At 38.3% G+C, this 27,210-nt stretch overlaps 4 protein-coding genes across 9 annotated transcripts in view; 2 read left to right on the top strand and 2 right to left on the bottom strand.

Moving 5' to 3' along the window:
- Nucleotides 1-631: 631 nt before the first annotated feature.
- On the top strand, nucleotides 632-8,392 carry LOC119490197 (lipopolysaccharide-binding protein-like). Its single transcript, XM_037773431.1, has 16 exons — nucleotides 632-798; nucleotides 903-1,018; nucleotides 1,530-1,629; nucleotides 1,771-1,902; nucleotides 4,207-4,362; nucleotides 4,453-4,516; nucleotides 4,634-4,694; nucleotides 4,907-4,998; nucleotides 5,212-5,388; nucleotides 5,476-5,535; nucleotides 6,390-6,557; nucleotides 7,180-7,247; nucleotides 7,334-7,376; nucleotides 7,481-7,541; nucleotides 7,926-8,002; nucleotides 8,091-8,392. Exons 2-16 carry the CDS (start codon nucleotides 916-918, stop codon nucleotides 8,148-8,150), a joined length of 1,422 nt encoding a protein of 473 aa, XP_037629359.1. The 5' UTR covers nucleotides 632-798; nucleotides 903-915; the 3' UTR covers nucleotides 8,151-8,392.
- A 1,453-nt stretch (nucleotides 8,393-9,845) lies between these two features.
- LOC119490200 (PRELI domain containing protein 3B-like) lies at nucleotides 9,846-16,308 on the bottom strand. The gene is made up of 6 exons (XM_037773434.1): nucleotides 16,161-16,308; nucleotides 14,569-14,737; nucleotides 14,105-14,194; nucleotides 13,210-13,280; nucleotides 12,850-12,952; nucleotides 9,846-12,738 (listed from the first exon to the last, which is right to left on the bottom strand). The coding sequence occupies exons 1-6, from the start codon at nucleotides 16,190-16,192 to the stop codon at nucleotides 12,622-12,624; spliced, it is 582 nt and encodes a 193-aa protein (XP_037629362.1). The 5' UTR covers nucleotides 16,193-16,308; the 3' UTR covers nucleotides 9,846-12,621.
- A 1,362-nt stretch (nucleotides 16,309-17,670) lies between these two features.
- On the top strand, nucleotides 17,671-20,175 carry atp5f1e (ATP synthase F1 subunit epsilon). The gene is made up of 3 exons (XM_037773146.1): nucleotides 17,671-17,827; nucleotides 18,209-18,330; nucleotides 20,094-20,175. Coding segments are annotated over exons 1-3 (156 nt in total). The 5' UTR covers nucleotides 17,671-17,795; the 3' UTR covers nucleotides 20,096-20,175.
- Nucleotides 20,176-20,351: 176 nt separating this feature from the next.
- The window catches only part of si:dkey-11f4.7 (piezo-type mechanosensitive ion channel component 2), a 27,984-nt gene continuing 21,125 nt past the window's right edge, over nucleotides 20,352-27,210 (bottom strand). For 4 of the 6 annotated variants that reach the window (XM_037773135.1, XM_037773138.1, XM_037773137.1 and 1 more), the window contains 13 exons: nucleotides 26,926-27,133; nucleotides 26,655-26,787; nucleotides 26,376-26,523; nucleotides 26,057-26,271; nucleotides 25,054-25,212; nucleotides 24,690-24,837; nucleotides 24,116-24,304; nucleotides 23,766-23,858; nucleotides 23,081-23,250; nucleotides 22,574-22,690; nucleotides 21,838-21,917; nucleotides 21,442-21,667; nucleotides 20,352-21,341 (listed from right to left, as the gene is read on the bottom strand). In XM_037773135.1, the coding sequence (XP_037629063.1) occupies nucleotides 21,086-21,341; nucleotides 21,442-21,667; nucleotides 21,838-21,917; nucleotides 22,574-22,690; nucleotides 23,081-23,250; nucleotides 23,766-23,858; nucleotides 24,116-24,304; nucleotides 24,690-24,837; nucleotides 25,054-25,212; nucleotides 26,057-26,271; nucleotides 26,376-26,523; nucleotides 26,655-26,787; nucleotides 26,926-27,133 (2,142 nt within the window). In that variant the 3' untranslated portion in view covers nucleotides 20,352-21,085. Of the gene's footprint in view, nucleotides 21,342-21,441; nucleotides 21,668-21,837; nucleotides 21,918-22,573; nucleotides 22,691-23,080; nucleotides 23,251-23,358; nucleotides 23,463-23,765; nucleotides 23,859-24,115; nucleotides 24,305-24,689; nucleotides 24,838-25,053; nucleotides 25,213-26,056; nucleotides 26,272-26,375; nucleotides 26,524-26,654; nucleotides 26,788-26,925; nucleotides 27,134-27,210 lie in introns of those variants that run through there. The other 2 variants (XR_005207308.1, XM_037773140.1) reach the window with 2 other exon arrangements.

Genomic DNA, 27,210 nt, shown 5'->3' with positions numbered 1-27,210 from the left:
TTTTATTGCCTAAACCTAAGGCAGTTGTAGTTTTGTTGCCTAAACTTAAAGAAGTTGTAGTTTTACTGCCTAAACCTAAAGAAGTTGTAGTTTTGTTGCCTAAACTTAAAGAAGTTGTAGTTTTACTGCCTAAACCTAAAGAAGTTGTAGTTTTGTTGCCTAAACCTAAAGAGGTAGTAGTTTTGTTGCCTAAACCTAAAGAGGTTGTAGTTTTATTGCCTAAACCTAAGGCAGTTGTAGTTTTGTTGCCTAAACTTAAAGAAGTTGTAGTTTTATTGCCTAAACCTAAAGAAGTTGTTGTTTTGTTGCCTAAACCTAAAGAGGTTGTAGTTGTATTGCCCTAAACTTAAAGAAGTTGTAGTTTTGTTGTCTAAACCTAAAGAGGTTGTAGTTGTATTGTCCTAAACCTAAAGAAGTTATAGTTTTATTGCCCTAAACTTAAAGAAGTTGTAGTTTTGTTGTCTAAACCTAAAGAGGTTGTAGTTTTATTGCCCTAAACCTAAAGAAATTATAGTTTTATTGCCCTAAACTTAAGGAAGTTGGAGTTTTTTGGTCTAAACCTAAAGAAGCCTTTTTGTTTGTGCTCAAATGCACAATCAAGCAGGAGTTTTCCTTATCTTTACACACACACACACACACACACACGCACACACACACACACACACACACTCTCTCTCTCATGAGTCAGATGACAGTAAGTTTCACTTCTCATGAAACCAGAGCTGCTGCAGAGAAACAGTGAAGACGCTTGTTCACTCTTTCAGCTTGGCAAACACACTTCATCCTGCAGTAATTCAGGTATGCTACATAACATTACTACAACAGGTTTATAACAACATGTCTGATATGTAAATGTTTCATGGTTTCATTCATGCTCAAATGTACACATGCTTGCACCACAGGCGACCCAGGAAAATGCTTCCACTCGTGGTAGCAGTGCTCATGCTCGTCTCCTCGTCTACCTGTGGAGAAAACCCTGCAGTGCAAGTCGTCCTGAATAACAAAGGACTTCAGTACGGTAAGGCCATGTGAGATGGTGTTATTCACTCACTTGTTAAGTTAAATTAAACCCCAAATAACTGTGTTGTGTGTCATTAGATGGATTTGCAGCTACATGAGTCTTTTCATAAAGATCCCAACAAAATTGTACATTAGACATGATTCATTCACAACTATTCAACTGTCAGACAGCAGGGTGTTTCCTGATAAGGACCGATACATTAAATCATTCCTGCCAACAGCTGTATCAACATACAATGACTTTCATCTGTGCAGGAAGAGGAGACTTATCTTCTGAGTGGCAATGCACAAGGCACATTTTACTTTCAGTTTGCACAGCAGAGATGTACCTTTAATTCTATTTTATTGTATTTTTTATTTCTTCTATCTAGTGTAAAGTAGTTGGTATGTACAGTTACATGCATGTTTTTTGTGATCTATGTAAAGTATTTCTATCTATCTATCTATTTATCTATCTATCTATCTATCTATCTATCTATAAAACTGTACATATGTGCTGTTGGTCCCAGGAAAGCATGTGGGTGCAGGTTGGATCCAGGACAGGTTGAAGCTCTTCTCTCTCCCTGAGATCAGTGGTAAAGTCTTGGACATACACTATACACTATCGGGGTAGGATTACATTTAACATTCTTGAATATCTTTTCTTTTATACTTTGCTTTATTTCATTAGACATTTTTACATGAGTCAGATCTGTGTCCTCTCACCTATATCTACACCTGTCTTTGTCTCTCTCCCCATGTGCACTATAGCATCAACATAACACAGTGTGACTTCCCAGAGCCGTCTGTTGAGTTCTATCAGAACATCACAGGATTCAAGACGTCCACCTCAGGCCTTAGTGTCGCATTAGCCGGCGAGTGGGCGACACGCCTTGGCTTCATGTGAGTTTCCCTACATGTAAAACTCCTTGATTGATGAAGTCAGTAACCCCACAATCAAGGTTTGTTGTCAGGTTTTGGGGCAAAAGACAAATCTTCAGAGCACCTGAGGAAATCTGATTATCCTCTTTACCATAATATAAAAGTGATTGTTACAAATGTTTAAGTTACACAGAAATTTTACATGAAGTCTAAATGAAGAAGTGATATTAAGTTCATCTGAGGTTTGTTAGAAAAGGAAGTGTGTCCTTAAAGGTATCATGTGAGCTGTTTTCTTTCAGATGAGAAATCCCCTGATGCTACAGCAGCTAGACCGTCCTCGCTTTTTAAATTGAACTGATCTTTATGTCGGTCTTTAAAGGGTCTTATTATAAGAGAGAGCACATTGCATATATAGGCTACATTACTGTGATACAATCGCACAAAGAAGCATTAATTAATAACCATCTGACCTTCACTCTCAAAAAGGAAGAAAGCAGTTATTTTGGTGACTTCCTGTTTTCTCACCCAGTACCATGAAGACACTTTGGGTGTCATCCACCCAGTTAATGTTGAAAGTGAAAGTAACAGCTAACTGTGGATATTATTAACATTCAGTTTATATCAAAGCACATCAACCCATATGGTCATTCTTTAATTGGCATTTTAATCTGACCTTTAACTTTTTTCTAACTCCAGATTTATTATTTGGTCACTGATGCTTGAATTGGTATGCCAGCAATGATAACCCTTTATTCAAGTGTGCTATTAGTATACTTCTTTTAAACTTAAAATAAGAGTATGCTTTCAGTTTACTTTTTATGTCCTTATCCAAGATAACCTTAACAAAAGTATTCTTAAGTATACTTGTCTTATACTGAAGCAAGTATAATTGCATTCTCTGTTGCCACCACGTTATTACCACATTGCCACCGCAGAGGCATGCGAGAAAAACTAATTTTATTCATTTGTTTTAATCTCATCACAAAATATCAAGTCAAATAAGCAAAAGGAGCAAATCTCTTAATGTAATACATAAATCATTGGCTAAGTACTATAAGTTAAATACTAGTATACTCACAGTAAAAAATATTAAACTAGTAGTTTACTGAGTGTACTTTAATAAACTAAAAAGTGGGCTACAAGTATATAACTAGTAAACTAATAGTATATAGCTATAAGTTCACTTGTAGTGTAGTTGCAGTACAAAATACAAGATGTAAACTGGTTGTGTTCTCAAAGTTTACTATTCTCATACTAAAAGTACACTTAAAGGGACTATTTGTAACTTTCAGAAATGCTTCTTAACAGCGACACCTGTGGCCGTGAAATCAACGAAAGTCAGCGTTGGGCTTGCGCTTGCTCGCTCTAAATATACCTGAACGAGCGTCGCTCAAAACAGTGAGGCAACACATGCCAGCTAAAACCACAATATCACTCTATATTTCAGCTGCTTGGCAGTAATGTTAGCTGACCAGACGAAGGTCTCTCCATGAACATGATTTAGATCTGATCTTAGTGTTGGCTTTTCCTGCCTAAGTGCAGGCTGAAGCAGCGGGGCTCTCCAGCGTGTCTCCCTGCTCTCTCCGCCCACAGCCGGAGAGAGCAGAGGAGACACCGGCACCCGGTCGGTAACGAGAAGACAACGTAACTCTCTGAAGCGCTCCGTCACTTCACAAGACACGGGAAACCTCTGTTGGTCTGGAGGAGCTGCAGCATTTATTTCTGCACAAACGTCCCCTGTGCATTCACTAGATATTCTCAGAGCTAAACTAACTCTTCTGCAGTGTGTAGTGAACGCGCGTTCACGTCTAGAGGTGGAAGACGCGCGCGCTGTCTGAGTGAAGGAGAGCAGGCAGCGGAGACGAGGCTCCGGCCACACGCGAGCGCGCATATGCGAACGCGCATGTGTGCCGACCCGCTACATTTATATGCTTAAAAAGTTACAAACAGTCCCTTTAAAAGTATACTTTTATAAACTCAAAAGTGGGTCAATTTAGTCCCAAAAAATATTGAAGTAGTACACTTACAAGTATACTACCAAACATTGATATTAGTATATGTACTACATTAAGTATACTTGGGAAATATACTTGAAGTATACTACTTTTTCATAAGGGAAATGACCATTTAATGTACTGTAAAAAAGAAAGCAAAGGAGGGGAAATATTACTTTCATTATTAAGATTGATTTTTAATCAAGTGTTATTTAAAATGTATGTTTAATATGTTATAATTTGGACATTGAGGCTTTTGAGATGTATGTTACGTGAATAAACGTTCACCAACACCAACATCACTGACTTTGTTTGTACTGTGTGTTTTCAGACATGACGGGGGATCATTCACCATGGCTATATTTAGTCTGGATGTGACCTCTGCAGTGGAGCTGGGGAAGGATGCTGACGGGCATCTGTCTGTCACCAGTCAACACTGTGATGCTCGGGTCGGAGACGTGGACGTACGATTTCGAGGTGGAGCCAGGTACAGTAGAACAGAGGAGAGGAGAGAGACAGAGAGAAGGGTTGATACTGGTGTCAACATTTAAGCCCTGCATTTATCATTTGTCAACAGTTGGATGTTCCAGCCTTTTGTGAAGTATTTCAAGGGGCGTATCAAGGGTGAAATCGAGCGCTCAGTGAGTGTTTATATATATATATATTTGTCTCATGTATCAATGGAGGCTCTCTCTATGCTGTATGATCATTTTAGTGGTGAACATTGAAGGACATTTGCCTTGTTGTTTCTTCCATAGCTCTGCTCTTATGTGGAGAAATCCATTGCAAACTTGGAGTCCCACCTACAGGCCATGAACGGTATTGCAGCGTTGATAGCAGTTACACAGTCCAAAAGTTACTTTACCTTAACCTTTTCCACTCAAAAAATGGTCTCACTGTATGAAATGGCGGCCGATGACACCGCCGCCCCCAAGGAGTGGAAGAGGTTAAGCCAAAAGTAAATTAACAGTCAATAATTTAAATATATAAATAGATAATGCAGTCTATGAATGATTTCTGCTCTTCATCAGTTTCCTTTGAAGTGGGTCAAGACTTCACCTTTGACTTCCCTCTCACCGGTGCACCCGTTGTTGATGCTTCAAGTATGAATCTGGGTCTCAAGGTAAAGAAACACACAATCTGTTTTCATATTGTAGAAATCCCCTGACTTTTGGCTGCATCATTTCAGGCAAAATAATAATAGAAACACACACACGTATATGTCCAACATGCTCTGACAACCATCATTTACAATATGGGTTTTTGCCAAAACACAAGAAAATATATTATAACAACAAAAAGTGATAATTGATCATTTGTAATTTTTTATTTAAAGGGAGAGTTCTACGATATCAAATCTCACACGGAGCCTCCCTTCGTGTCCAAGCCGTTCACCATGCCCCAGCAGCCGGGCTACATGTTGTCTATGGGTCTGTCTGAATTCACCCTGAACTCGTACTTATATCGACTTTACTCAGCTGGACTGCTTCAGGTCCTCATCACTGACAGCATGGTAAGTGCACCTGAAACTTAATAAGAATTGATTACTTTCTGCCCTAATCCATATCTGTGATTAAGAAATGTTGTTTCATCATCTCAGATACCTCCATCCTTCCCTTTGCACCTGAATACCAGCTCAATGGGGCCTTACATCCCTCAGGTAAGTCCATCTGTATCAATATCAATACAGTACTCATGTGAAGCCACAGCTTGTGGTTTATACTCGGGCAGTCCATCGATTAAAATACTTAATCACATGATTGTCCATAGTTAATCGGATTAATCGCACCATTTTTAAGTGCTCTACTGTTCGTCAGGTATTTAATACTCTTATCAACATGGGAGTGGGCAAATATGCTGCTTTATGCAAAATGTATGTATATATTTACTATTTGAAATCAATTAACAACACAACAATGACAAATATTGTCGAGAAACCCTCACAGGTACTGCATTTAGCATAAAAAATATGCTCAAATCATAACATGGTAAACTGCAGCCTAACAGGCAACAACAGCTGTCAGTGTGTCAGTGTGCTGACTTGACTATGACTTGCCCCAAACTGCATGTGATTATCATAAAGTGAGCATGTCTGTAAAGGGGAGACTCGTGGGTACCCATAGAACCCATTTTCATTCATATATCTTGAGGTCAGAGGTCAAGGGACTCCTTTGAAAACGGCCATGCCAGTTTTCCTCGCCAAAATTTAGTGCAAGTTTATAGCGTTATGTTAATTTCAGACTAGTCTACTTTGCCACTTGCACTTAGCAACATTTGGAAAAAATGCTAATATGAAAAGAACACAAAAGACTAGAAAAATCAACTTGATTACAAACACGAGTCCCTGACCTGCTTTGTATCCTTGTTTCTCTCCCTGCTTTAATCTCTGCACAGAATCTCAGTTGGTCACAACAGTTTACTCTGTACTGTTCATGAAAACATGCTCTTACAGTTGTCCAAATATCATAATGAAATGTTTACCATCTACTTTTCTCTCTCTCTTTGTCTCTGTAGCTTCCCAAGTTGTTTCCGGATCTTCTGATGACTCTGCTGGTTTATGCCAGAGAGACGCCCATGTTTTCCTTCCAGCCTGGTGTTGTAAAACTGGACTTTCAGGGCGTCGTGAAGGCGTCCGCCATCCAGCCAAACGGTACCGAGACCCCCCTGTTCAAACTCAACGCTGTGAGTACTTTTGTTTTCTGGCCTTTTTTTACTCTTTATATCAACAATTCATCAAAGTAGTTGTATAGCGGATATTATTATTATTATTATTATTATTAGTAGTAGTAGTAGTACATTCACACCTTGTAACTGCCCAGTATAGCGTTATTATTTGTGCCTCAATCCTGAGAGCCCCATGGGACATCTTGAGCACAGAAAAAAAAATGTTTGCATGCACATAATTATTTAAATTTAAGTTTTGTAGAGAAATTATTATGACTCACATAATCATTTAATTTGAGCAAATTTAAACAATTAATTTGTGTGTCTTCTGTGTTCTGGACAACAAGTCACACTACAGTCCATCATAGATTAATTTAAACTAGTGCAAAAAGGATTCATCAATTAATCAAATTAGTTAATCAACAGAAAATAAATGGACAATTATTCAGATTATTTATTAATAGTTTAAATCATTTATCAAGCAAAAATGCTAAAAAGAAATCACCAGTTCTCAAATGCTGGGTTTCTGACGTGTCATAGACTACATAATGACTTGATTAAGTAGGAAAAACAACTGACAGATTAATGATAATAAACATAATCTTTGATCGCAGCTGTAAATTAAACCTCTTTCTTTCAGGACTTAAAGTCCAGCGGTAAAGTGTGGATTGATGGTGACAGACTGAAGGGCTCCATGACGATGGACAAGTGAGCATCACTACGTTTTAAAACACACACCTTTGCCTGTTTTAGTTCACAAACTTAAAGTAATGATATTTCTTTCTGTCAAACAGTTTCACACTGACCCTGGCGTCGAGTGAAGTGGGAACCTTTCAGGTAGGTGACACATCACATTATATGTTGGTCGCAGGCAGCCGTATGTGTGTACGAACTGAGGAGAATCAAATTGTGACCGTTACAAATCACATTTCTCTTTGCAGACTGTTCCTTTGGAAAAATTAACGAAGACGGAACTGGAGCTAGGCTTTGCAAAACTGAACGGTGAGTCTGAGTTACATGTTTTTTTATGTTCAGTTCTCATGAGATGAACAATTAGTAGCGTATATATGTGTATATATATAGTAATTTACGCTCCACTCTGATCATCATTCTTGCTACCAAAATATATTTAATACTTAGTTTGCTTTATTTCTGTCTACTTTGCGGTGTAGGCCTGTTTTATTATTACACTCTGGAAGTTTATCTGGTAAAAATAGCAACTAAATGCATTTAATGCTATTTGTTATCTTCATTACAGTAAACCAGAGCAGCACAAGGGGATATAATGCATTTTGTCCTTCAGAATATGCCCATACAATACTGCACCGATCCAACATACTGAACATAATGTATAATGTGTACTCTACTTGTACTTTTCTGTTTCAGCGAAATTGGCCAACGGTTTTGTTTTACCCAGAATGAAACACGCAGAGCTGGTCCACACAGTTCTGGGGGTGGAAGAGGTCAGTGTTTGTAAAAGATTACTCATAAAATGTTAATTTTACAAGTAGAACGTGTCACTGGGCTAACCACTGTGTTTATTTCTAACAGGGATTTATAGCCATCTCTTCAGATGCTCAGGTGTCGCTGACAGACAGAGGCTTCAACTGACAGACAAACAAGGACACCATTCAGTAAACTAACTGGATTTGTATCTATATCTGACAACGTCATGATAAAAGCACCAGTGTGTTTAAAAGGCCAAGCTACATAATCAAAATGTACAAATCTACAGCCTTCATGTCAAATCAACAGTGATTACGCCTGCAGTTCACCTTTATAAATGCATATAAAGGGGTATTAAGCCTCAAACCTGATCTTTTTTCACACAATCCAGTATAAAAACTATTTTTTTTGAAGTGTATTCTGACTGTTTCATTAATATATTGTAGAAAAATGTAGACAATTCTGGTTTCATTCAATTCATATACCACTAGAGGGCACCAAATTTAAAATGTATTATACTCTAGATTACAGGGTAAAATGATTGAGAGGGTTAGGATTACTGGACAGTAGTACCACATTAAATTAAAAAAATAAATTTAAAGACATTTGAACTTTAATTTAATGCAATTTTTGACCCCCAGGAATAGGAATATCTTGATGTATCTCCATTTTTCACTAAAGAAACAATTAGTGGTATAGGTAATTGAATGAAATATACAGTTTTCTCACACATCTACCCTGAGGCCTGTACAACGAAGCGAGTTCAACATACCCGGGGTATCTTCTCGTTATCTTGCTTAACTAACCCTAACAAACAAGATCTCACTAAACTGTTCTCCGAAGCTGGTTATCAACTCGGTAACTCAACCCAGGGTTTCTCTGTCTGGATATGAGCGCGTTCACACGAACGAGGAGGTGTTTGCAGCATCTGACCAATCACAGACATGAACAAGACTACTGACGGTGTGAAACGGACTCAAGCGAAAGTAAAAAAAATAAATATATAAAAATATAATTCAAAGCGGTAAACCCACAGCATAAAGTCAGCTGTCCTTCCTGTATTTGTCAGTTTAAACTGTGTTGTTTTTAGCCTGGATTATGACTTAAATTTCTTCACGTGTGTGATATTATCATACAATCCGCTCACTGAGCTCTGATTGGTCATTAGGTGGTGCTTTCATAGGAGTTGATCTCTGATCTGGAACATAACCTGCTCCGGAGCAGCTTAGCCGTTCAGCATCAGTTACCATGGTGATCTACCCCAGTAAGAAGTGAACCAGCTTCGTAGTACCGATAACCCAGAGTTAACCCTGAAGTTACCTCGATAACCGCCAATCCTGCTTCGTAGTACAGGCCTCTGGTAGTCTCGTCAATAAAACTGGCAGGAGCCAATTACCTGCATATTTTTTACTGAAAAGTAAACTAAACATCGAAGGCGACAATAAAGAAATGCTTCAGACTAGGTCTGTCACACTATCAGATTTTCTCTGATAGATTATCGTAGTCAAAAGAATTCACAATAACAATACTAATCGCGATATCTATAGAAAATTTAAAAAATAATAATCAGTGAAATTCATCTTCAACTTTGTTTATTGCGCATTTATTGTACATTTTGTCTCTTTTTTGACAAATGAATTACACTCAAAATATGAGTATTATTATATTATAAGACATTTCATTTTTTAATATCATAGTTGTCATTAATATTGCGACACCCTTCAATGTTACCAACTGAACTTACTTCCTCTGTTTGTACACTGGAAGAGGTTGATTAAAGACGGTCCACATGATTTCTGGTTTGGGAGAATAAACCTCCTGAGTTGAGACGTTTTAACAAAAAACCACATCACCACCATATTCATGAAACAATGACTTTTCTTTATTTTGAAACATTTCAGTGTGCACTCTTTAGACTCTTGTCACATGTTCACATTCTTGGAATGTAAATATAAATATAAGCCTATTTACAGCCACTGTGTTTCTAAAAATGTTCACCCTAGAAAAACGCCACACTTTCAGTCATGAAACGAGACACTGTGAGGACAACCGACTGGCTGACGGTCAGTGAAGCAGCTGACCAGACTTCAAACGGAGTGATGCTGAGCTGGACACGATGAGGAGTTAGTTTATTATTAACAAGCTTTTAAAAAATAATCTCAGCTGAACTGGAAGAAGGTGTGAACAAGACTGACCTACTGTAGATACACAGAAGATTTACTGAACTGAGAACATGAGCGGAGCAGGATGCCGACTGTGGAGCATCGTGGAAGACTCGTGATGCGGAGCTCCATTAACAGATATTGTAAAGATGCTTTCGTTGTACCACAAACCCCTCTGATGTAAACTTTAATTCGTAGAACTGTATTACTTATTAAAATTTCTAGAGAAGAACGAACAAGAGTTACAAAGTTATTATATCTCCTTCATCTCAATGTGGTCTTCATGAAGGAAGCAAACAGGGAAACTGAACTATGTAGCACCTGAGAGTCCACTGAGGGATAAGGAAGGGACATGTAGTATGAAAACACCACAAGCTTTTCAAAACTCAATCAATTTAACAGCCTTTGTCAATGTTCGCTAATACAAATATACTATAAATAACACCATCTATAGACAGTTTGAAAATAATCGGACCAAGCATACGGAGTGGGTTTGTTCATGATCAGAAATGAAGTGTTTTGGGATACTAAATCGTTACAGTTATTTCAACCTTCACATTTTATGTTGGCACACTCAGCGACCCTGAACACAACCCTGCAGAGCTCCTCTTACAACACTGCTGAACGTTTGCAACACATTAAAACACTGTGGTCGATAGGCTCGTTCGAGATGAACCGCGTCTAACCTGGAGAGTAGACGAGATCAGGCGGCGGTGACAAAAAGCTGCGGTCAAGTCAGACAGTTTCCGGCACAGGAAGTCACAGATAGGGCTGACACGAATACTTTGGAGCTTCGACTTTTTTTATGTCTGCCTTGTAAAGCACATTGTAATGCTCGTTTTGATAAGTGCTATATAAATAACTTTTATTGTTGTTGTTATTATTATTATTATTATTATTATTATTATTATTATTAATAAATTAATATATTACAATTACACAGAAAAATCAGGATTTTCTAGCAATTGCAGCGCCTGGCTCTAAAAACTGCGGCCACCTCGATCTCCTGAGGTCATTGTGCACGACGTCAGAGCAAGAGACAAATCCACTGTGTTTTCCAATACCCATACTACCATACTATTTAGTATGCCAGAAAAATATTTAGTATGTCCCAATACATAGTATGTATTTGGTAGTATGCAAGCCAGCATGCTTTTCTGACTATTCTTACCCACAATCCTCTGCACAGCGGATATATGAGCAAGACGGTCAAAGTTCAAGGTGCAATGTTATGACGAAAGTAGTTAACCCAATTGTATGCATACTGCATGAAACATTAAGTACTTTGTGTGGGCAGCTGCAGTACATATGCGATTTGGAACGTACCCCTAACCAGAATGCATTGTGCGGACATCGATTCTGCGCAGGTCTGGCTCATCTCGAACTAGTCTAATGCCAACATGTTGCTCAGTGCTCACAAACTCATTTGGCAGCTCTGCACATTTCAAGGACTTCCTCCCTTTTTAAATGTATTCAAGACCACATGCTGAAAATAAGTTAGACATTCAAGTATGCACATTCTTATACTGTAACACTTAACTGTACAGCACATCATCCGTGTAAGAGGAAATACTGACAAAGACGAGAGACTTGAAGAAATAAAGTCATTTGCACCCAAAACAAGACCAGAATGACCACTAGAACATCTGAAGACCAGACCACCATGCTGGGAGACTTCCACCTGATGGCACTACACTTTCAAATGTTAAGTCGGTTGTACCAGATCTGGACAAGAACTGGCTGTCAGATGAGAGCTCTGCTTCCTTTGAGCTGCAAACAAACTGTTCACATTGCAAATCTATCAAAGTCCATGTGGGGCAAAAAGCCAGACTCTTCTGGATTATCAGCTTGCTCAGTATCTGACCTCACAGGACGGTGGAGAATAAACGCCTGGAGCTTCAACATCACAAGACAAGACAGCTGAAGCAGAGTGTAACTGTTTGCTTTTGGTGGATTTTTGGTTTTGAGATATTTTGGTCAGTTCTGCTGTACAAAGCTAGGTTGGCCAAATACTAAAAAGTTAGTGACAAGTGACTTCATTTCAGTTGTTACCAATAGTCAACTTGCTTGCAAGGATTTGGAAACAACAAAGAGAACATTAGAGAGAGATGAAAAGATGAAGAGGAGAAAGACAGACAAGAAGAAAGTGATGGGATGATGTGGAGGCACAGTGTGAATTTTTTTAAAAAGAGCTTTAACATCACAAGACTAAGTCCTATGAGCTTCAAGTGCAGTCCAATTCAACCCTGTTTGTTTTTTTTAAACTGTCATCAGCTCTACGCTCCTCGCACTGCCCACGGTGGCGAATATCAAGCTCGTCGGCGCAGACTGCTGAGGAGGGACGAACACACACAAACAAACGTACGTGGGGCCAAAAGGATGGGGATGTGGTTGTTAGGCTGTGCTGGCAGGTTAGGTGAGAGGAAATGTCCGAGAGGTCCATGATGGCAGAGAGAGCAGCGGGAAGGCCGGGATCATTTGTCTGCGACGGCTGCTGCCATCGGAGCACGTAGAGTACCACGAGCGGTCGCTGCCAACTCCTCGATTTCTGTGTTTAATCGTCTGATGACCCACTCCATCGCCTCCCGACCCTGAGACAGACAGACGGAGAGTATTACAAAAGATAATGTGTAGCCACGGTTATATTATTATGAAAACAGATATCATGATGAGTTATCGGAAGATTTAAAGGGCGGCTTCACCTTGCCGGCGTTGGAGGAGATGGTGTTGGCCATGAGACCCTCGAGGTAGCTGCTGAGACTGACACCTTTCACACTGATTAGAGCCTCCTGTGTCAGCACCGTCCTGAACACAATCATACAAATAAAAGGTCAGACAGTCAACGCAATCTTAAATCTGTTATAGTTTTTGAAGCCATTTTATAACCTTTCAATTAAAACAAAAATTGCCAACATAAGCCATCAAACAACCCAATAGACCTAAGTACACATGCAGGACAGAACTAAATATAATCAAAAAATAAATAATAATAATAATAATAATAATAATAATAAATATTGCGAGTGACATTTGATGTTTATAAAAGAAAAACAGTCATTTACTTTTCAGGATCCTGCGGATGAGGCTTGTATGTCAACTTCTCGTCCACAGATACCAGGTTAGTGAAGGAGATCTGGATGGACAAAATAAAGTAAGCATTAGTCTGTGTCTCTCATTTACAATATTTACATTGTGTACGGGAATTTCAGTAAATGTAACAGCAGCTGGTGTGAGAACAGCACCATAAAGCCCATAAAAAACTGATCCTCTTCCTCTAATAAGATATTTCTCCTGGTGAACATGTTAAGGCAGAAAAAACTCAGGTGTAACTGATAACATTAACGATGGCTCTAGCAGGTATGCAGCAATTAATGTTATAATTTACACCTGTGCTAAAGTGAGTGAGTGAATAAAATGTCCACTGTTAGACAGGTCTATCACACGGATAATCAGCCAACTCAATTTAACTCCCTTGTTATAATCCAACGTGACGAGGTTGCAAGAAAGGTTGCAAGAAAAAGAGCATTACATTCACCTGTGTACCATGAAGATAATGATTATCTTCAGAGTTCAGGTCATGTGTGAACTAACATGACATTAAACAAACTGGAAGTAGAAAGTCTTCCACACAATGGAAGCAGCCAAAAGGCCGGTATGTGAACAGCTACTTAATGAAAATCAGGTGCCGAGGCTGACTGAGGAAACCACGACGGCTTAGGAGGACTTAATCAGTGGACATTCTTACAAAAACAAATCAATTCTGTTTTACCAGAGATATACAAGTTCTACTAGAAACAAGATCTCAAGTCTACAGATATAGTGTGTTAACCAACAGAATTTCTAAATCATAATAACTTCCTTTAAATCAATGTACCTGTAAGATAAAGTATCACTTTGTATCAGCAGTTCTTACTGAAGGTGTACATATTAATAATGATCCATGTCAGCACTACTTACATTTGTAGATTTCAACTCAAAGCTCTTCTCTTTGGGGTCCACCACTGAATGTTCCTGAACATACGTGCATGATCTTGTTACCCCGATGATCTGCAGGAAAAAGGCACAGACTGCATATAAGAAGTGGACGTAGTCTGCGTGATGTCATCCACAGGTTTGTGGACTACCGTTCTGATGCCTTGAGTTCGGCATTTTGACCGTCGCCAAAGTGACACGAGAGGGTTGAGCGAAGTACAACCGACAGCTGAATAAGAAATTTTTAGGCAAAATGTTAAAATGAATTTTCATGAACTGAAAACTGACTGTGAAAGGTTTAAAGTTGTAGGACTAAAACACAATCAAACCACCGGCAAACTGAGGAGGTCAAATCGTAGATGCTGTCATAATGATCAAAGATCAGCCTATTATCGATCAAAATTAAAGCATCATTACAGCTCGAGCGTTTCTCTCATCGTCTAACTTACAGACTTGGCGATGAAGGGGAGCCCCCACTCTGTGCTGAGCAGCCGGGTGCTGTGTAACCGTCCCTCTGTGTCCACGCTTCTGTCCAGAACATCTACACCAAACACACCGGGGTTCATGGGGTTGGGGTACTTCTGCATGGCCGCCTTGGTCACCGTCTCCCACGGATGGCTGTTAAAACCAATAATAACATTAGAAACAGCAAGTTCCTAAATAAGGCAGACAGAACCTGCCAAAATCTAAAATAAATAAATAAATAAATGTCATTAAATGCAGCAAAAATATTATTAAAAATTAATTAATTAATTGATAAAATGTGACATAAATTGATATTTCTGTTTTACTTAGCTTCTGTATTTATTTATCTCTGTATTAATTCCCTAGTTGATTTACTCTCCCCTTTATTAATTTAATGAAATAAATAATGGGGTGAAATGCAAAGGGAAAATCGTACCAGAACTAAATGTATAAATACATAAATAAATACACATTTAAACATAAATATAAAATAAATGCAAAAATAAATAAATACAAATAAATGCAAAAATAAATCAATTATAAAAATTAATAAAAAATAAATACACAAATAAATAGGGAAAATTATATTGGAAGTCAAGCAATGGAAACCAGATTGACTGATTATGTCATTCAGCCCATTCTCACCACTTAGTATGTCTAATAAAAGCTAACAAACAAATAACCTTGAAGTTCACTCATACATAGAAAACAGCAGTAGCAACATGAACAAGTGCAGTGATTCAGGACACCTGTCCTACCTTACAATGTTTGTAACAAAATCCTTTTCTAAAAAGCTCAGATTTGATATGCTCAATAATATTAAAGACTGGTGCAGCAGAGTCAAAATGGAGGATTCATCATAACACCAGACTGACAGGAGGAGTGAACCCCTCCTCCTCACAGCCAGACCATCATGGGCTTAACTAGAAACTACTGGAAATAGACAAACATGTTCCCACCATTGTCACACACCTATTACTGTCTGATGAGCAAAACAACACAGACAATAGGACGCATCAGTGTATGTTGATCGCAGACAGACTGTTATGTAACACTCATTATGATCATATCTAATAAACCGGCAGATTATATTTACATATCTATATTATATATACTATATAAATACTTTCCCCTTATAGTAACATGTGGCTGAAACGTGTCAATAAGCTTTAATGTGTGTAAACGGCTGAACAACTAACGGTACTGAATGTGATAGCAGAGGTTAGCTTTAAGGCTAACAGCTAACAGCTAACCGCTAACCTTTAGCTAGCTGGCTAAGAGCATTCAGCTAGTTAGCTCAAGCTAATAAAAGACCAACACGTGTACAAAAAGTGTAGATATTTGCACATTTAATAACATAAACAAACAAACAGTTATGTAACTTTACAGCTGAATCTTACCTAACTTATGTGATACCGTTAGCAGCTAGCTAAGGAGGCTAGGACCTAGCTAAGGAGGCTAGCAGTTGCGACCCGGACAGTTTAGGGAAACACACAATAACTTCTCATAAGAAAGAATAAAAGTTATTAAACAGACACACTCTTTAAAGATGTGATCAGGGCAGACAGTTACTCACTTGAAAATGTGCTCTGACGCCCAGATCTTCATTTTGGAGGGTTTTCTGTCAGAGCTCAGGAGCCGGCGGTGCCTGATGACAAAGTGACCGCGGTGAGGAGGAAGGAAGGAAGGAGGAGCTGAAGGAAGGAAGGAGGAGAGGAAGGAAGGAAGGAGATAACCTTTAATGGACGACCCTCCTCCTGGTGGCACATACTGGTACTACCATGTTATGTTATGTTATATTATATTATATTATGTTATGTTATATTATATTATATTATGTTATGTTATATTATATTATATTATGTTATGTTATATTATATTATATTATATTATGTTATGTTATGTTATGTTATGTTATGTTATATTATATTATGTTATGTTATATTATATTATATTATGTTATGTTATATTATATTATATTATATTATGTTATGTTATGTTATGTTATGTTATGTTATATTATATTATATTATATTATATTATATTATATTATATTATATTATATTATGTTATATTATGTTATATTATATTATATTATATTATATTATATTATGTTATATTATATTATATTATATTATATTATATTATATTATATTATATTATATTATATTATATTATATTATGTTATATTATATTATATTATATTATATTATATTATGTTATGTTTTATTATATTATATTATATTATATTATATTATATTATGTTATATTATATTATATTATATTATATTATGTTATGTTTTATTATATTATATTATATTATATTATATTATATTATGTTTTATTATATTATATTATATTATATTATGTTTTATTATATTATATTATATTATATTATATTATGTTATGTTTTATTATATTATATTATATTATATTATGTTATATTATATTATATTATGCTATGTTATGTTATGTTATGTTATGTTATGTTATGTTATATTATATTATATTATATTATGTTATGTTATGTTATGTTATATTATATTATGTTATGTTATGTTATGTTATGTTATATTATTTTATATTCTATTCTATTCTATTCTATTCTATTCTATTACTAATAAGTAATTAATTGGTATTCTGGATTGATAACAAATTTATATTTTGATAAGGATAATTTTATCAGTAATTAATTTATATTTCTGTATGACACAGATTAAAGGTAATAATTAAAGTTAGAATAATTAAAAATAATAATAATTATAGTTAGACAAATTTAGGAAAATTGAATTACTTATGGAGAAGTGGTGGGATTAAATAAGTTTATACTTCTTCTCACTCCTTTTCGAATATGTAAATCAAGGCCTCAAGTGTTTGACAATTTATTTTTCTTATGCTTTTCATTGTATGTAAATACTACTTGTTTCTGACTGTCCACTTGTTGGTATGATCATTCTTTTTCTTTATTTTTTATTTTATTTTTTTGTATTCTACATGTTCGAAATAAATTTTGAAATTAATGAAATGAAATGAAATGAAATATATTAAAAAGGGTGGTTGATGTGTTGTCTGGAGGCGGGACAAGCGACCGTCAAAGCTGTCAATCATGATCAAGCTCTGTTCTTATTGGGTGTAGGAAAAGACGAGCGTAACTCAAATTGACGTCATCACGCACATATCCGACCTGTCCTTGAAGCTAAACAGAGTCAAGATGGTCGCATACTGGAGACAAGCAGGCCTCAGGTACAAATATATATAAATATGTATATCTATGAAGCTAGCTTTGTGGTCAGGGTTGACCACAGTGTTATATGTTATTATAACTGAATACTTAAGCAAAGTCATTGTTGTTATTTCTGTCTGTGAAGCCCCTCAGAGGTCGACATAGCTAACAGCTTTAGTTAGCTTTAACGTTAGCTTCCTCTCATGTGTTTAACTTGCTGCACTAATGTCTGCTGATAACCGTCCAACACGTGACTCTGTGTGCTAATGCATGGGATACGTTATGTGTGTTTATTAAAGAAAACAGTGGTGTTTTCTCTGTCAGTACAGTTTGTCCTTCAGCATGCTGGCTAACAGTCTGTCTGTCTGTCTGTGTCTCTGTGTGTCCTCTCCTCTCTGCAGCTACATCCGCTTCTCAGCTATCTGTGCCAGCGCGGTGCGAGCTGCGATGAAGCCGCAGTTCCAGGTCGCTGCGTTGAAGGCCGCAGAGTCCAACGTTAAAGTGGTCAAACCCAAAACAGCATGTAAGTTTCATCACATATTATCATTATTAACAGCCACTGGAGAGATCATATCATCAGCACCCTGACTGTGTTCAAGGAGAGGCAGTGGTGTGACATTGAGGTGGTGACAGAGTGCAGGTTGTCAGTGGTGGAAGAAGTCTTCAGAGCATTTAGATAGCAATACTAACATACAGTGTTAAAACTGTTCCATTAAAACTTAAAGTCTTGCATCCTATCTAAGAATTTCAAGCTACATTTATATACAGCACAGTAGTGACCTTGCTTACTTTACATTACCTAATGGCCCCTTTCAGAGTGCTGTATTGTTATATTAGAATATTATTGCTGATGCACTAACACAGAAGCATAATTTTAACCCATTTGTGCCTAAAGACTATTAGTATATATTATATTAGTATTTATCACATTAATATATATCATCTTATGATAAGAAAAAATTGCCACACCATTTGTTCTGATTGAAAGAAGAAAGAAAGAATGGCACTTTATTAATCCCCGAGGGGAAATTAATTTTCACTCAATTATTTACACAGTACACACAGGCCAGAAATACACACACATGCACAAACAGGACCTATATGTATTAATGGTGAGATGTCAGAGCGAGGGGGCTGCCCATAACAGGCACCCTCAAGCAGTTGGGGTGTTTGGTGCCTTGCTCCAGGGCACCTCGGCAGTGCCCAAGAGGCAAACTGGCATCTCTCCAGCGACCAGTTCACACTCAGTACTTGATCCATGCAGGGTCAAAGTCAGGACTTTTGAAAAATGAGGAAAAACGCATTGTTTATTAAATGTTTTCCGTAAGAAATATTTATTTTTTTACACCATGTGTGCATATCTTTGATATTCAACATGTTATGAGTTCATAGATACCAAATACTTGATTGTGCTCCTTGTAGTTTCTGAGATACAGACCTATTCTTATCACACCATATCTAGTATTTAGACAAAATATAAAGGAGTCTGCTGTAAAAAAAAAAAACAGTAGTCCCATCATGTGCCCAAAGACTAGATATAGTAAGATAAGTAAGAACTCACTTTCCAGCCAAACGGTTTGACCGATTTTAAAAAAAAAAAAAAAAAAAAAAAAATGTCTACACATTTGTGCTAAGGCAAGCCCAGAGAACAAAAACAAATCCAGTTGCAGGCAACAAACGAGTTAATGTTGTACCTAATCAAGGTGGAGATCATTTATAACTAAGCAGTTAAATCTATAACAATTCTTCATCTTTTCTAGATGATTCTTCTGGAAACGTGCATAACATGTTTTGTATGCAAAATCTTATCCCGAAAGTATCTAATAATTGGACTACTGGAGTTTTTGGTCTGAATGAAACCTTGCACACACAGCAGACTATGGTACATGGTTAACTGCCTTCTAAGATAAGGTCGTTCATTCAGTGTATTTGGGTGACATTATTCTAGATCAAGGGTCCCTATACCTTTTCATACCTTCTAAACTGATACACAATACCCAATTGACACCATGTCTGGTCTATGGAGGTTACATTTTAATGCTGTTGCACTACTAGAAGTGTCTGCACATTACTGCTCATAACCCAATTTGTCACCCCTCTGTGCAGAGTTGGACTTGTAGTCTTTCAAGTTTGTCATCCAAATTAATTTTAGAAATTAAAAGTTTACTGTCCAAGTAGACCAACCCTAAACCTTCAGTGTGTGTGTTCTGTTTGGGATGCAATATATAATTTTCATGAGGATATTTTCAGTAATATTTCTATCTTTTCTCTCCGTTTCCCCTCCAGGATTTGGGACCGTGATGTAGATAGTTATTCCTGGAGTTGTGAGGTCCTGTCACAGTCCTGTCCTGCACACCGTGGAGAAGGGGAAAAAAAGATGGATGACACCAAGATGACCTGAATGAAATTGCTGTATTTTCCCCCTTTCATTTGTAATTAAAATGGTATTAAAGATGAATATCGGAAATACATTCTGCTTCCCTGTATTCTTGCCTTGTTGGTGAATCTGGTATTTACAGTGCAGCAGAACGAGACACTGAAACATTTTTGTCTGTAACAATTTTTATTTTGGTATAAATGAATCAGTGCAGTAGTCTACATAGTCAGAAACATGGTATTTACAGAGGTATGTGTGTGTTGAGCCATGAGTATATCAATGGTTTGTTGAAATTTCACTGATCCTGTAAGAAATTAGGGAATAGGGTGTCGTGTGTACTGTACACCAGTTAAAAACCTGAATCCAAAATCATTAGAAATGCATGCATTGCCCAGTAGGCTGGAAATCAAATATAACTGGCAGGCACTTAATTTGTTTAACTGCAGTTCAGATTAATTGGTGATTTAGTCTCATAACATGTCATTGTTCTGTATGATACAGGCAAATGATACTTTATATTTCTGTCGGTAAACAAACAAATATCGGACAAGTGAATCTCACATTAATGACCTAATTGAAACTATAATCAAACCAGGAAATGTTTTTTTTAATACTTGTAATAGTGTGAAAACGGTTTTATCCTTTTTTATATAAGTACTGATCCGCTCTCTGCTTGCCTTTTCCATGAAGGTCAGAGGTCAAGATTAGCATGGTCAGAAAGGGATCCAAAATCTTCAGCAGGGTTCTTGATTACAACTGGATCATTAACCACAAGTTCTGAAATGACTACTGCACCAAATGTTATTTGCTCTAATACTTCCATTTTGAGTGCTGTTAGTTCAGTGTGGACCACATCCACAGGTGGCGTTTCACCCGCCACAGATGGTACGCCACCAAACCTCTAGCTGTCCTTCTTCTCTCTGGTCATCTTGATCATGGTCTCCGGCGATCGGTAGAGGAAGATGAGTTTCTCAAACAGCGTCTCTTCCAGCTCCATCTCTCCCGTCTCCCGGACCACGAAAATGTCCGTGCAGAGCTTGAGGACGCGGTCCACGCACGGCAGCTCCTCGAACATGATGGACCTGGAGATCCCGTTGAAGAACTCCCTGACGAACTTTCCGATGACCAGCACCACCGACATGTACAGACCTACGATGCTGTGGCGGAGAGAAGAGGAGCAGAGGGAGTGTTCGGGTAAGTCTGTGAGAGAGATACAACTGTGTTGTACAGTCGTAATGCAGGTGAGATGTTACCTACCCGTGTCCAGCCAGGAAACCCAGACTGGAGGGGCTGACTTTGTCACTGATCACCACTATCTCTATGTTGTCACACTTGTGTTTGGATAAGGTGAGAACTGGGGAGCATTCCTCCACCATCCACCACTGGTCGGGCCTTTTCTCTGACCCTCCGTTGGCCTCTTGAAGTTTGACCAACATGGGCCTGAAGAAGGACAGCGCCTGGCTATCTGGGCGGTCCGAGGGCTCTGAGGGAAGACACGCCGGGATTAAGTTAAACAAGAGATTAGTACAGGACAGATCACTCTGTTTAGATCCTTGATCCAAGATCCTTTGGATATTATAATTACGATGCAGTTATAATTTGTAAAAGAAAAAACTCTGTAGTTTGGTCAATGTACCATAAAATGTAACTAACCTACTTTCATCCTGGTTGCCATTTTGGACTCTGGTCCTTTGTTACCCCTGAGGAACTTTGGCAGCAGAGAATCAATGAGCCTACGGGACAGAAGAACACAGTTTAACACCTTTAAAGCTCAAGTGGAGAAAATATTTAGCAATGTTGCACATGAATGTCTGGGCTGTAAAATGAGAAATAGTTGACGACATACAAAATTTCTGTTCATATAGTGCCATGCTTACTAGGGGTGTAATTCACTAGTTTTAACAATAACAATATGATATTTGTTGATATCACAAAGTCTGCCACAATACGATTTCGAAAAAAATTAAATTCAGGGGCCTGTGATTGATATGAGATGATATATATTATATACTGTATGCCCATTAAACACAATCAGTTAGATTTATATCAACTCACAAAAAGCAACCAAAATATCATTTGATCATTTTATTATTGGGCTCTGTAAAGACACACTCTGGAAAGAGGTGCGCTTGGACGGAAATGGTGACACAGACGTGCCATGGGAATTTCAAAATAAAGGCGTTTATGTTCTCACTTTGCATCGATGGTATTGGATCGTTCATCATTGACTCGATATATCGTTCCAGACTGATGTATCATTACACCCCAAAAGTTTATCTTAATTACAGCCATTACTAGCATGTTTGTTTGATTTAATTCCCTAACATTAACATCTCTAGTAAGTAAAGGAACTGCATTTGTGTGTGTGTGTGTGTTCACTGTGACTCACACAGGTTTGCTTATGTTGCCTTTGAGCATGTGGACTATCCCTTCCCTCAAGGCGTTGTCCTCAAACTTCACAGTGTGTTCTCCCACCGTCTCTGCAGTCATTGATATGGACGGATCCCTGAGAAGGGGAAGGAGAGCAGCGTTGAGTGGCGCATGTTGTACCAACGTTTGTTCAGCGCTGTGTGCATCTTTGCAAAATGCAGCCAAATATTTTTTAATTTTTAAATGTAGTTACTGAACATTTTAATTAAGAGATATGCATAAAGAATTGAACAAAGTAAGAAGAAGCATCTCTCTTAATAGTCAAATTAAACTTTATACATTTACAGAATGTATTTCGAGCCAGTACATGAACACATTGTTCACAAGCATTTGCACATACGCACCAATAAAATCCTGCAACATGCATAGGCCCACTGGATCTGCATTGTACTATGAAACACACTCACAGACTACAAGCAGACACACACACACACACACACACACACACACACAGACACACTCTCACCTGAGCAGCGTCCAGCGTAACGTCATGTATATGTGAGAGGAGTTGCTGAGCTCCTGGATCATATCCGCTCGACTGGCCGGGCTGATGCTCCACAGCAGACTGGCATCACTCTTGATCTTAGCGACTACAATGTCCTCCGCCTCGTAGTTCATGATGAACTGCATAGCGGACTGGGAGAGAGGGGAGGGGATTAGATTTACGCCGTTATGTCAATAAAGGTCACCACAGTGTTCCTCATCTCTCTATTTATATGTGTCTTTTTATATTACTTGCCTTGCCTACTATGCATCTGAACCATTTGTCCACCAGGAGGTTCCAAAACACTCACTTCTCTATATATCAGCATACTGCGACCTCTTCTCCTGACATCCACATTAAAATACTGAATAGTAATAGTGAAAAACACACTTGAGCTTCCTGGTGTCCAAACACAATCAACATGATGTATTTAACATGAGCAGTTATGCTACCCTGTAATTAAGAGAAACAAATACAAACTTTCTCTTAATAATCATTAAAAAAACATAATTAGACAAAAAAAACAAAGAAAAGACCCACACAAGTATATAAAGATTTACAAACATAGATAAAAAGATGTTATTGCTATGACATATACAGTAGAAACATTATACAGTTGTATTAATTATTGTCCCATCTCAGTTTGGTGTTAACAGTGAAATCTTACTGGATTGGTCGCGTAGACTTTGGTGAGTTTGTCGAATCCGGCATTTGTGTATGGAACCAAGTTCTGCTCCTGGGCGCTCATGGTGAACAGAGGCTGTGGAAACACAATCACACACACACACTTAAGTGTAAAACATACATGCACACTAGAGACCTGCCCGAGGATCTCAAACCACACAACGGTTCATAAGGGATTAAAAGGTCTAAAATATAATCTGGAGCCCGGTCATGAAGAGCCTTAAAGGTAATCAAGCAATCTCTCGATGAGCTTCAGTGTTTCATAAAATAAGCACACAAACACTAAAAGTTGAAAGTCAGCACATAGTTTAATGTACTCATGTCCATCCTGACCTCATATCCTGCGATGCTGAGCTGGATGGAGACGTCCACCGGCTGATTGGTCACTCCGGCAGCTGACTGGACCAGCGACATGAAGAGGAGCGGGAACCAGATGATGCTGATGAGAGCGAAGATGATGAATCCTCCCATCCCGTATTTCACCACCTTCTTCTTCTTCTGCCCTGGAGTGTGGGGGTATTTCTGGGAGAATAACGAATAAACTACTGTCGTTCTCAGCCTATAGAATTTTAACAGACAAGTGTTCATCGCAATTTATCAGATTGAAGTCTGTTGCCTGACCAGCAGTCATAAATTAAAATGTGTTTCATCAATACCTCCTCTTATTTTCTATGCAGAATAAATTTAGTATTTTTACTTGATAACTGGTCAACAGAATAGTTAATAAATTATCTGTCGATAAGGGAGTGAGGGAGAACATAGATGGGAGTAAAACAAATTAGGCTACAACCCTGCAGATGCAAATCTTATCATTTCAAAGCCTAACATTTCATATTATTTAAATATAACTTTGAGTACTGTAGCACTAATGCAGCGAGCTGTATGTGTACTACACGCTCTCAATTACTTTTTCGGACTCCCTCCAGCACTTGAGGATGAATATGTTTGCATAGATGTCTTCAACACAAATCCAGCTGGAGAGAGACAAAGTGGTGTCGGTCCAAACCCAATCCATCACCGCCCTCAGCTCCGTCAGGAAGGGAACCAGACGAAACCTGGAAGAGGAGAATTAATTAGTGAAATTAATTGTTTATTTTGGTAAAATGCAGCCATAAAAACGATTCTAAAAATTAAATACCAATCAGAAAACAAATCACTAACGCTCTCAACACTCTATCATGAGTGTTTAAAATGTGGAAAATGTGTCTAATTAAAGTCATGCCGTTAATGGAGATATTCGTATTCATCAAAGCCAGTGACTGTTTTCTTACCCTTGGAAGAGGAAGAGGTTCAGGTAGTTGTAGTTCTTGGTGAGGAAGTTGCCCAGGATGCGGTTTGGGTAGCCACATTTGATCTGGTAGGCAGACAGGCCGAAGTAGATGCACTTTACAAAGTACCAGAGCTGAGCAATCCCGTTCCTGTTGAACCTCCTGTGGAGCAAAAATGAGGGAAAGAGACATCGATGAAAATATCTAGGGCTTTTGAAAAAACATCTAATTGTAATTATTTTGAGTGATATTGCAATTGCAGATATGATTTGCGATATTAGAGGGAATGATCATTTTTACATTATTTTTCTCATTTTCATTGAAAAGCATATTAATATGATTATGGTGTGATTTTTGCAGGGATCTGAACCAAACAAAGATGTTTTCTTAAGACTGTAGAATATGATGTGTAGGCCAGGACATCTCTGCAGCACCACAATATTACATTTTTAAATGTTACTTTGACACACATTTCACCTTTAACAAATATTGCATGCTCTCTTTAAAGCCACCAGACTCCATTGAAAAAAACTGTGATTTTACCTCACTGAACACTGGGGTTGCAGACAGCACAAACTCACAAACCGATTGAGGCAGCGGTAGTACCACTGGGTTCTGCAAGGTAAAATTTCAGTTTTTTTCAATGGAGTCTGGTTGCTTTGGTGAGAGCACAGATAACAGCTTCAGTTCCTCGTCGGAAACGTAGACTGTATAGCTGTTTCACGGCAAGATAAATATTCTAAATATAGCGTAAACCTTTTTTAGCTTGGCCATTTTTTTAGGTGGCTAGAATACGTTTTGCTGCCGGCACCGTCCACAGCTGTACATTGCTTTGCTCCCGTGCGGTAACTCCTGTCTGCTTCTCCAAACTGGAGGCATGCAAACCTTCATTTACTCTCGGTAATACACTGACTAAGGATAAGTACCTCATACAGCCTTGCTTCAAAACACCCTAACTGTCCCTTTAACGATACAACACATGAGGAGAATAATAAACTCAGTTGACCTCTCTGTGACCCCGGGGAGGATGAAGAACATCCAGAAGTGTATGCCGAACACCAGCACCACCTGGAAAACACACTTTCCCATCAGGGACTTCTTCAAGTAGAGGGCCCGATCCACTATCATGGTGCCGAACTGCATGAGCAGCATGACCAGGAAGGCTTCTGGGACCTGGTCCTCCGACAGAGACTCTGTGATGTCGACCCCTGCAGAATATTTCTACAGACAGACAAAGCTCAGCATTGATAGTGTCGTACTGCACAAAACATACATTTTTAAGTGTGTATATTGTTGGTTTGATGAAAGGCAGGTCAGACTCTCACCCCAAAAGCCGAGTATCCATATATGGTGACGATGAAGTTGACCACATCGATGAGGAACATGAGGGCGTAGACGTCACACACGGGACTGTAGTCTGGGTGGATGATGTCGTAGAAAAACTGTCTTATGGGTAAGTAAATGTGAAGGCCGCTGTAGAGAAAAACAGAATATACAGCGTCAAAACACACTTTTCTCCACGCTGTCATAACTCTATATTTTGGATTGTTGAGGGAAAAGAATATACTGTTAAAATCTCATGAGGTTTGTCTGCAACAACGCACACTTCTATGACGGCAGCTTTGGTCTGCAGCATCCTCTCTTTGATCAGCTGTCTGATCCTCTGCTTCCTGGTCAGCGGAGCCTTGTTTTGTTGCCGGCTCCTCTTCCTGCTGTGCTGCTTCTTGGGCTTCACCTCTCCAGTTAAAAAAAGGAAATGTGAAATGTAAGTCATACATGGTGATTTGTGTCATACAGCATCATACATACAGAAAAGTAAGGAGTCTCTTGGGTCAGATTTGGATCAAAATATCTGAAGCTTTTCTGAATATTCACCATCAGACTCTAGAGAGTCGCCTTTCTTTCGTCGCCAGAACATGGAGGTGGTGGAGGCCTGGAGAGGGAGGAACTTTAACCGGCGTTGAGTTTTGTCTTTTCTGCCCGTCCTATCTCCTCCTGACATCTTCTTCTTGTCGACTTTCTTCTTCATCTTCTTGAAAAAATCAGGCATCTCAACCTCTTTGTTGTCCCACAGCCCATGGCACTGCACAGTCACAGAGACACAAACACGATTTTAAAATCTAGCTGCATGGCAAGAATGCTGGTGTCTCCCGTACAACA

Source organism: Sebastes umbrosus, chromosome 6 (genome assembly GCF_015220745.1).
Source record: "Sebastes umbrosus isolate fSebUmb1 chromosome 6, fSebUmb1.pri, whole genome shotgun sequence".
NCBI classification, from domain to species: Eukaryota; Metazoa; Chordata; class Actinopteri; order Perciformes; family Sebastidae; genus Sebastes; species Sebastes umbrosus.
Note: the sequence above shows the minus strand (reverse complement) of the source record. Positions and strands in the feature narration are given on the sequence as shown.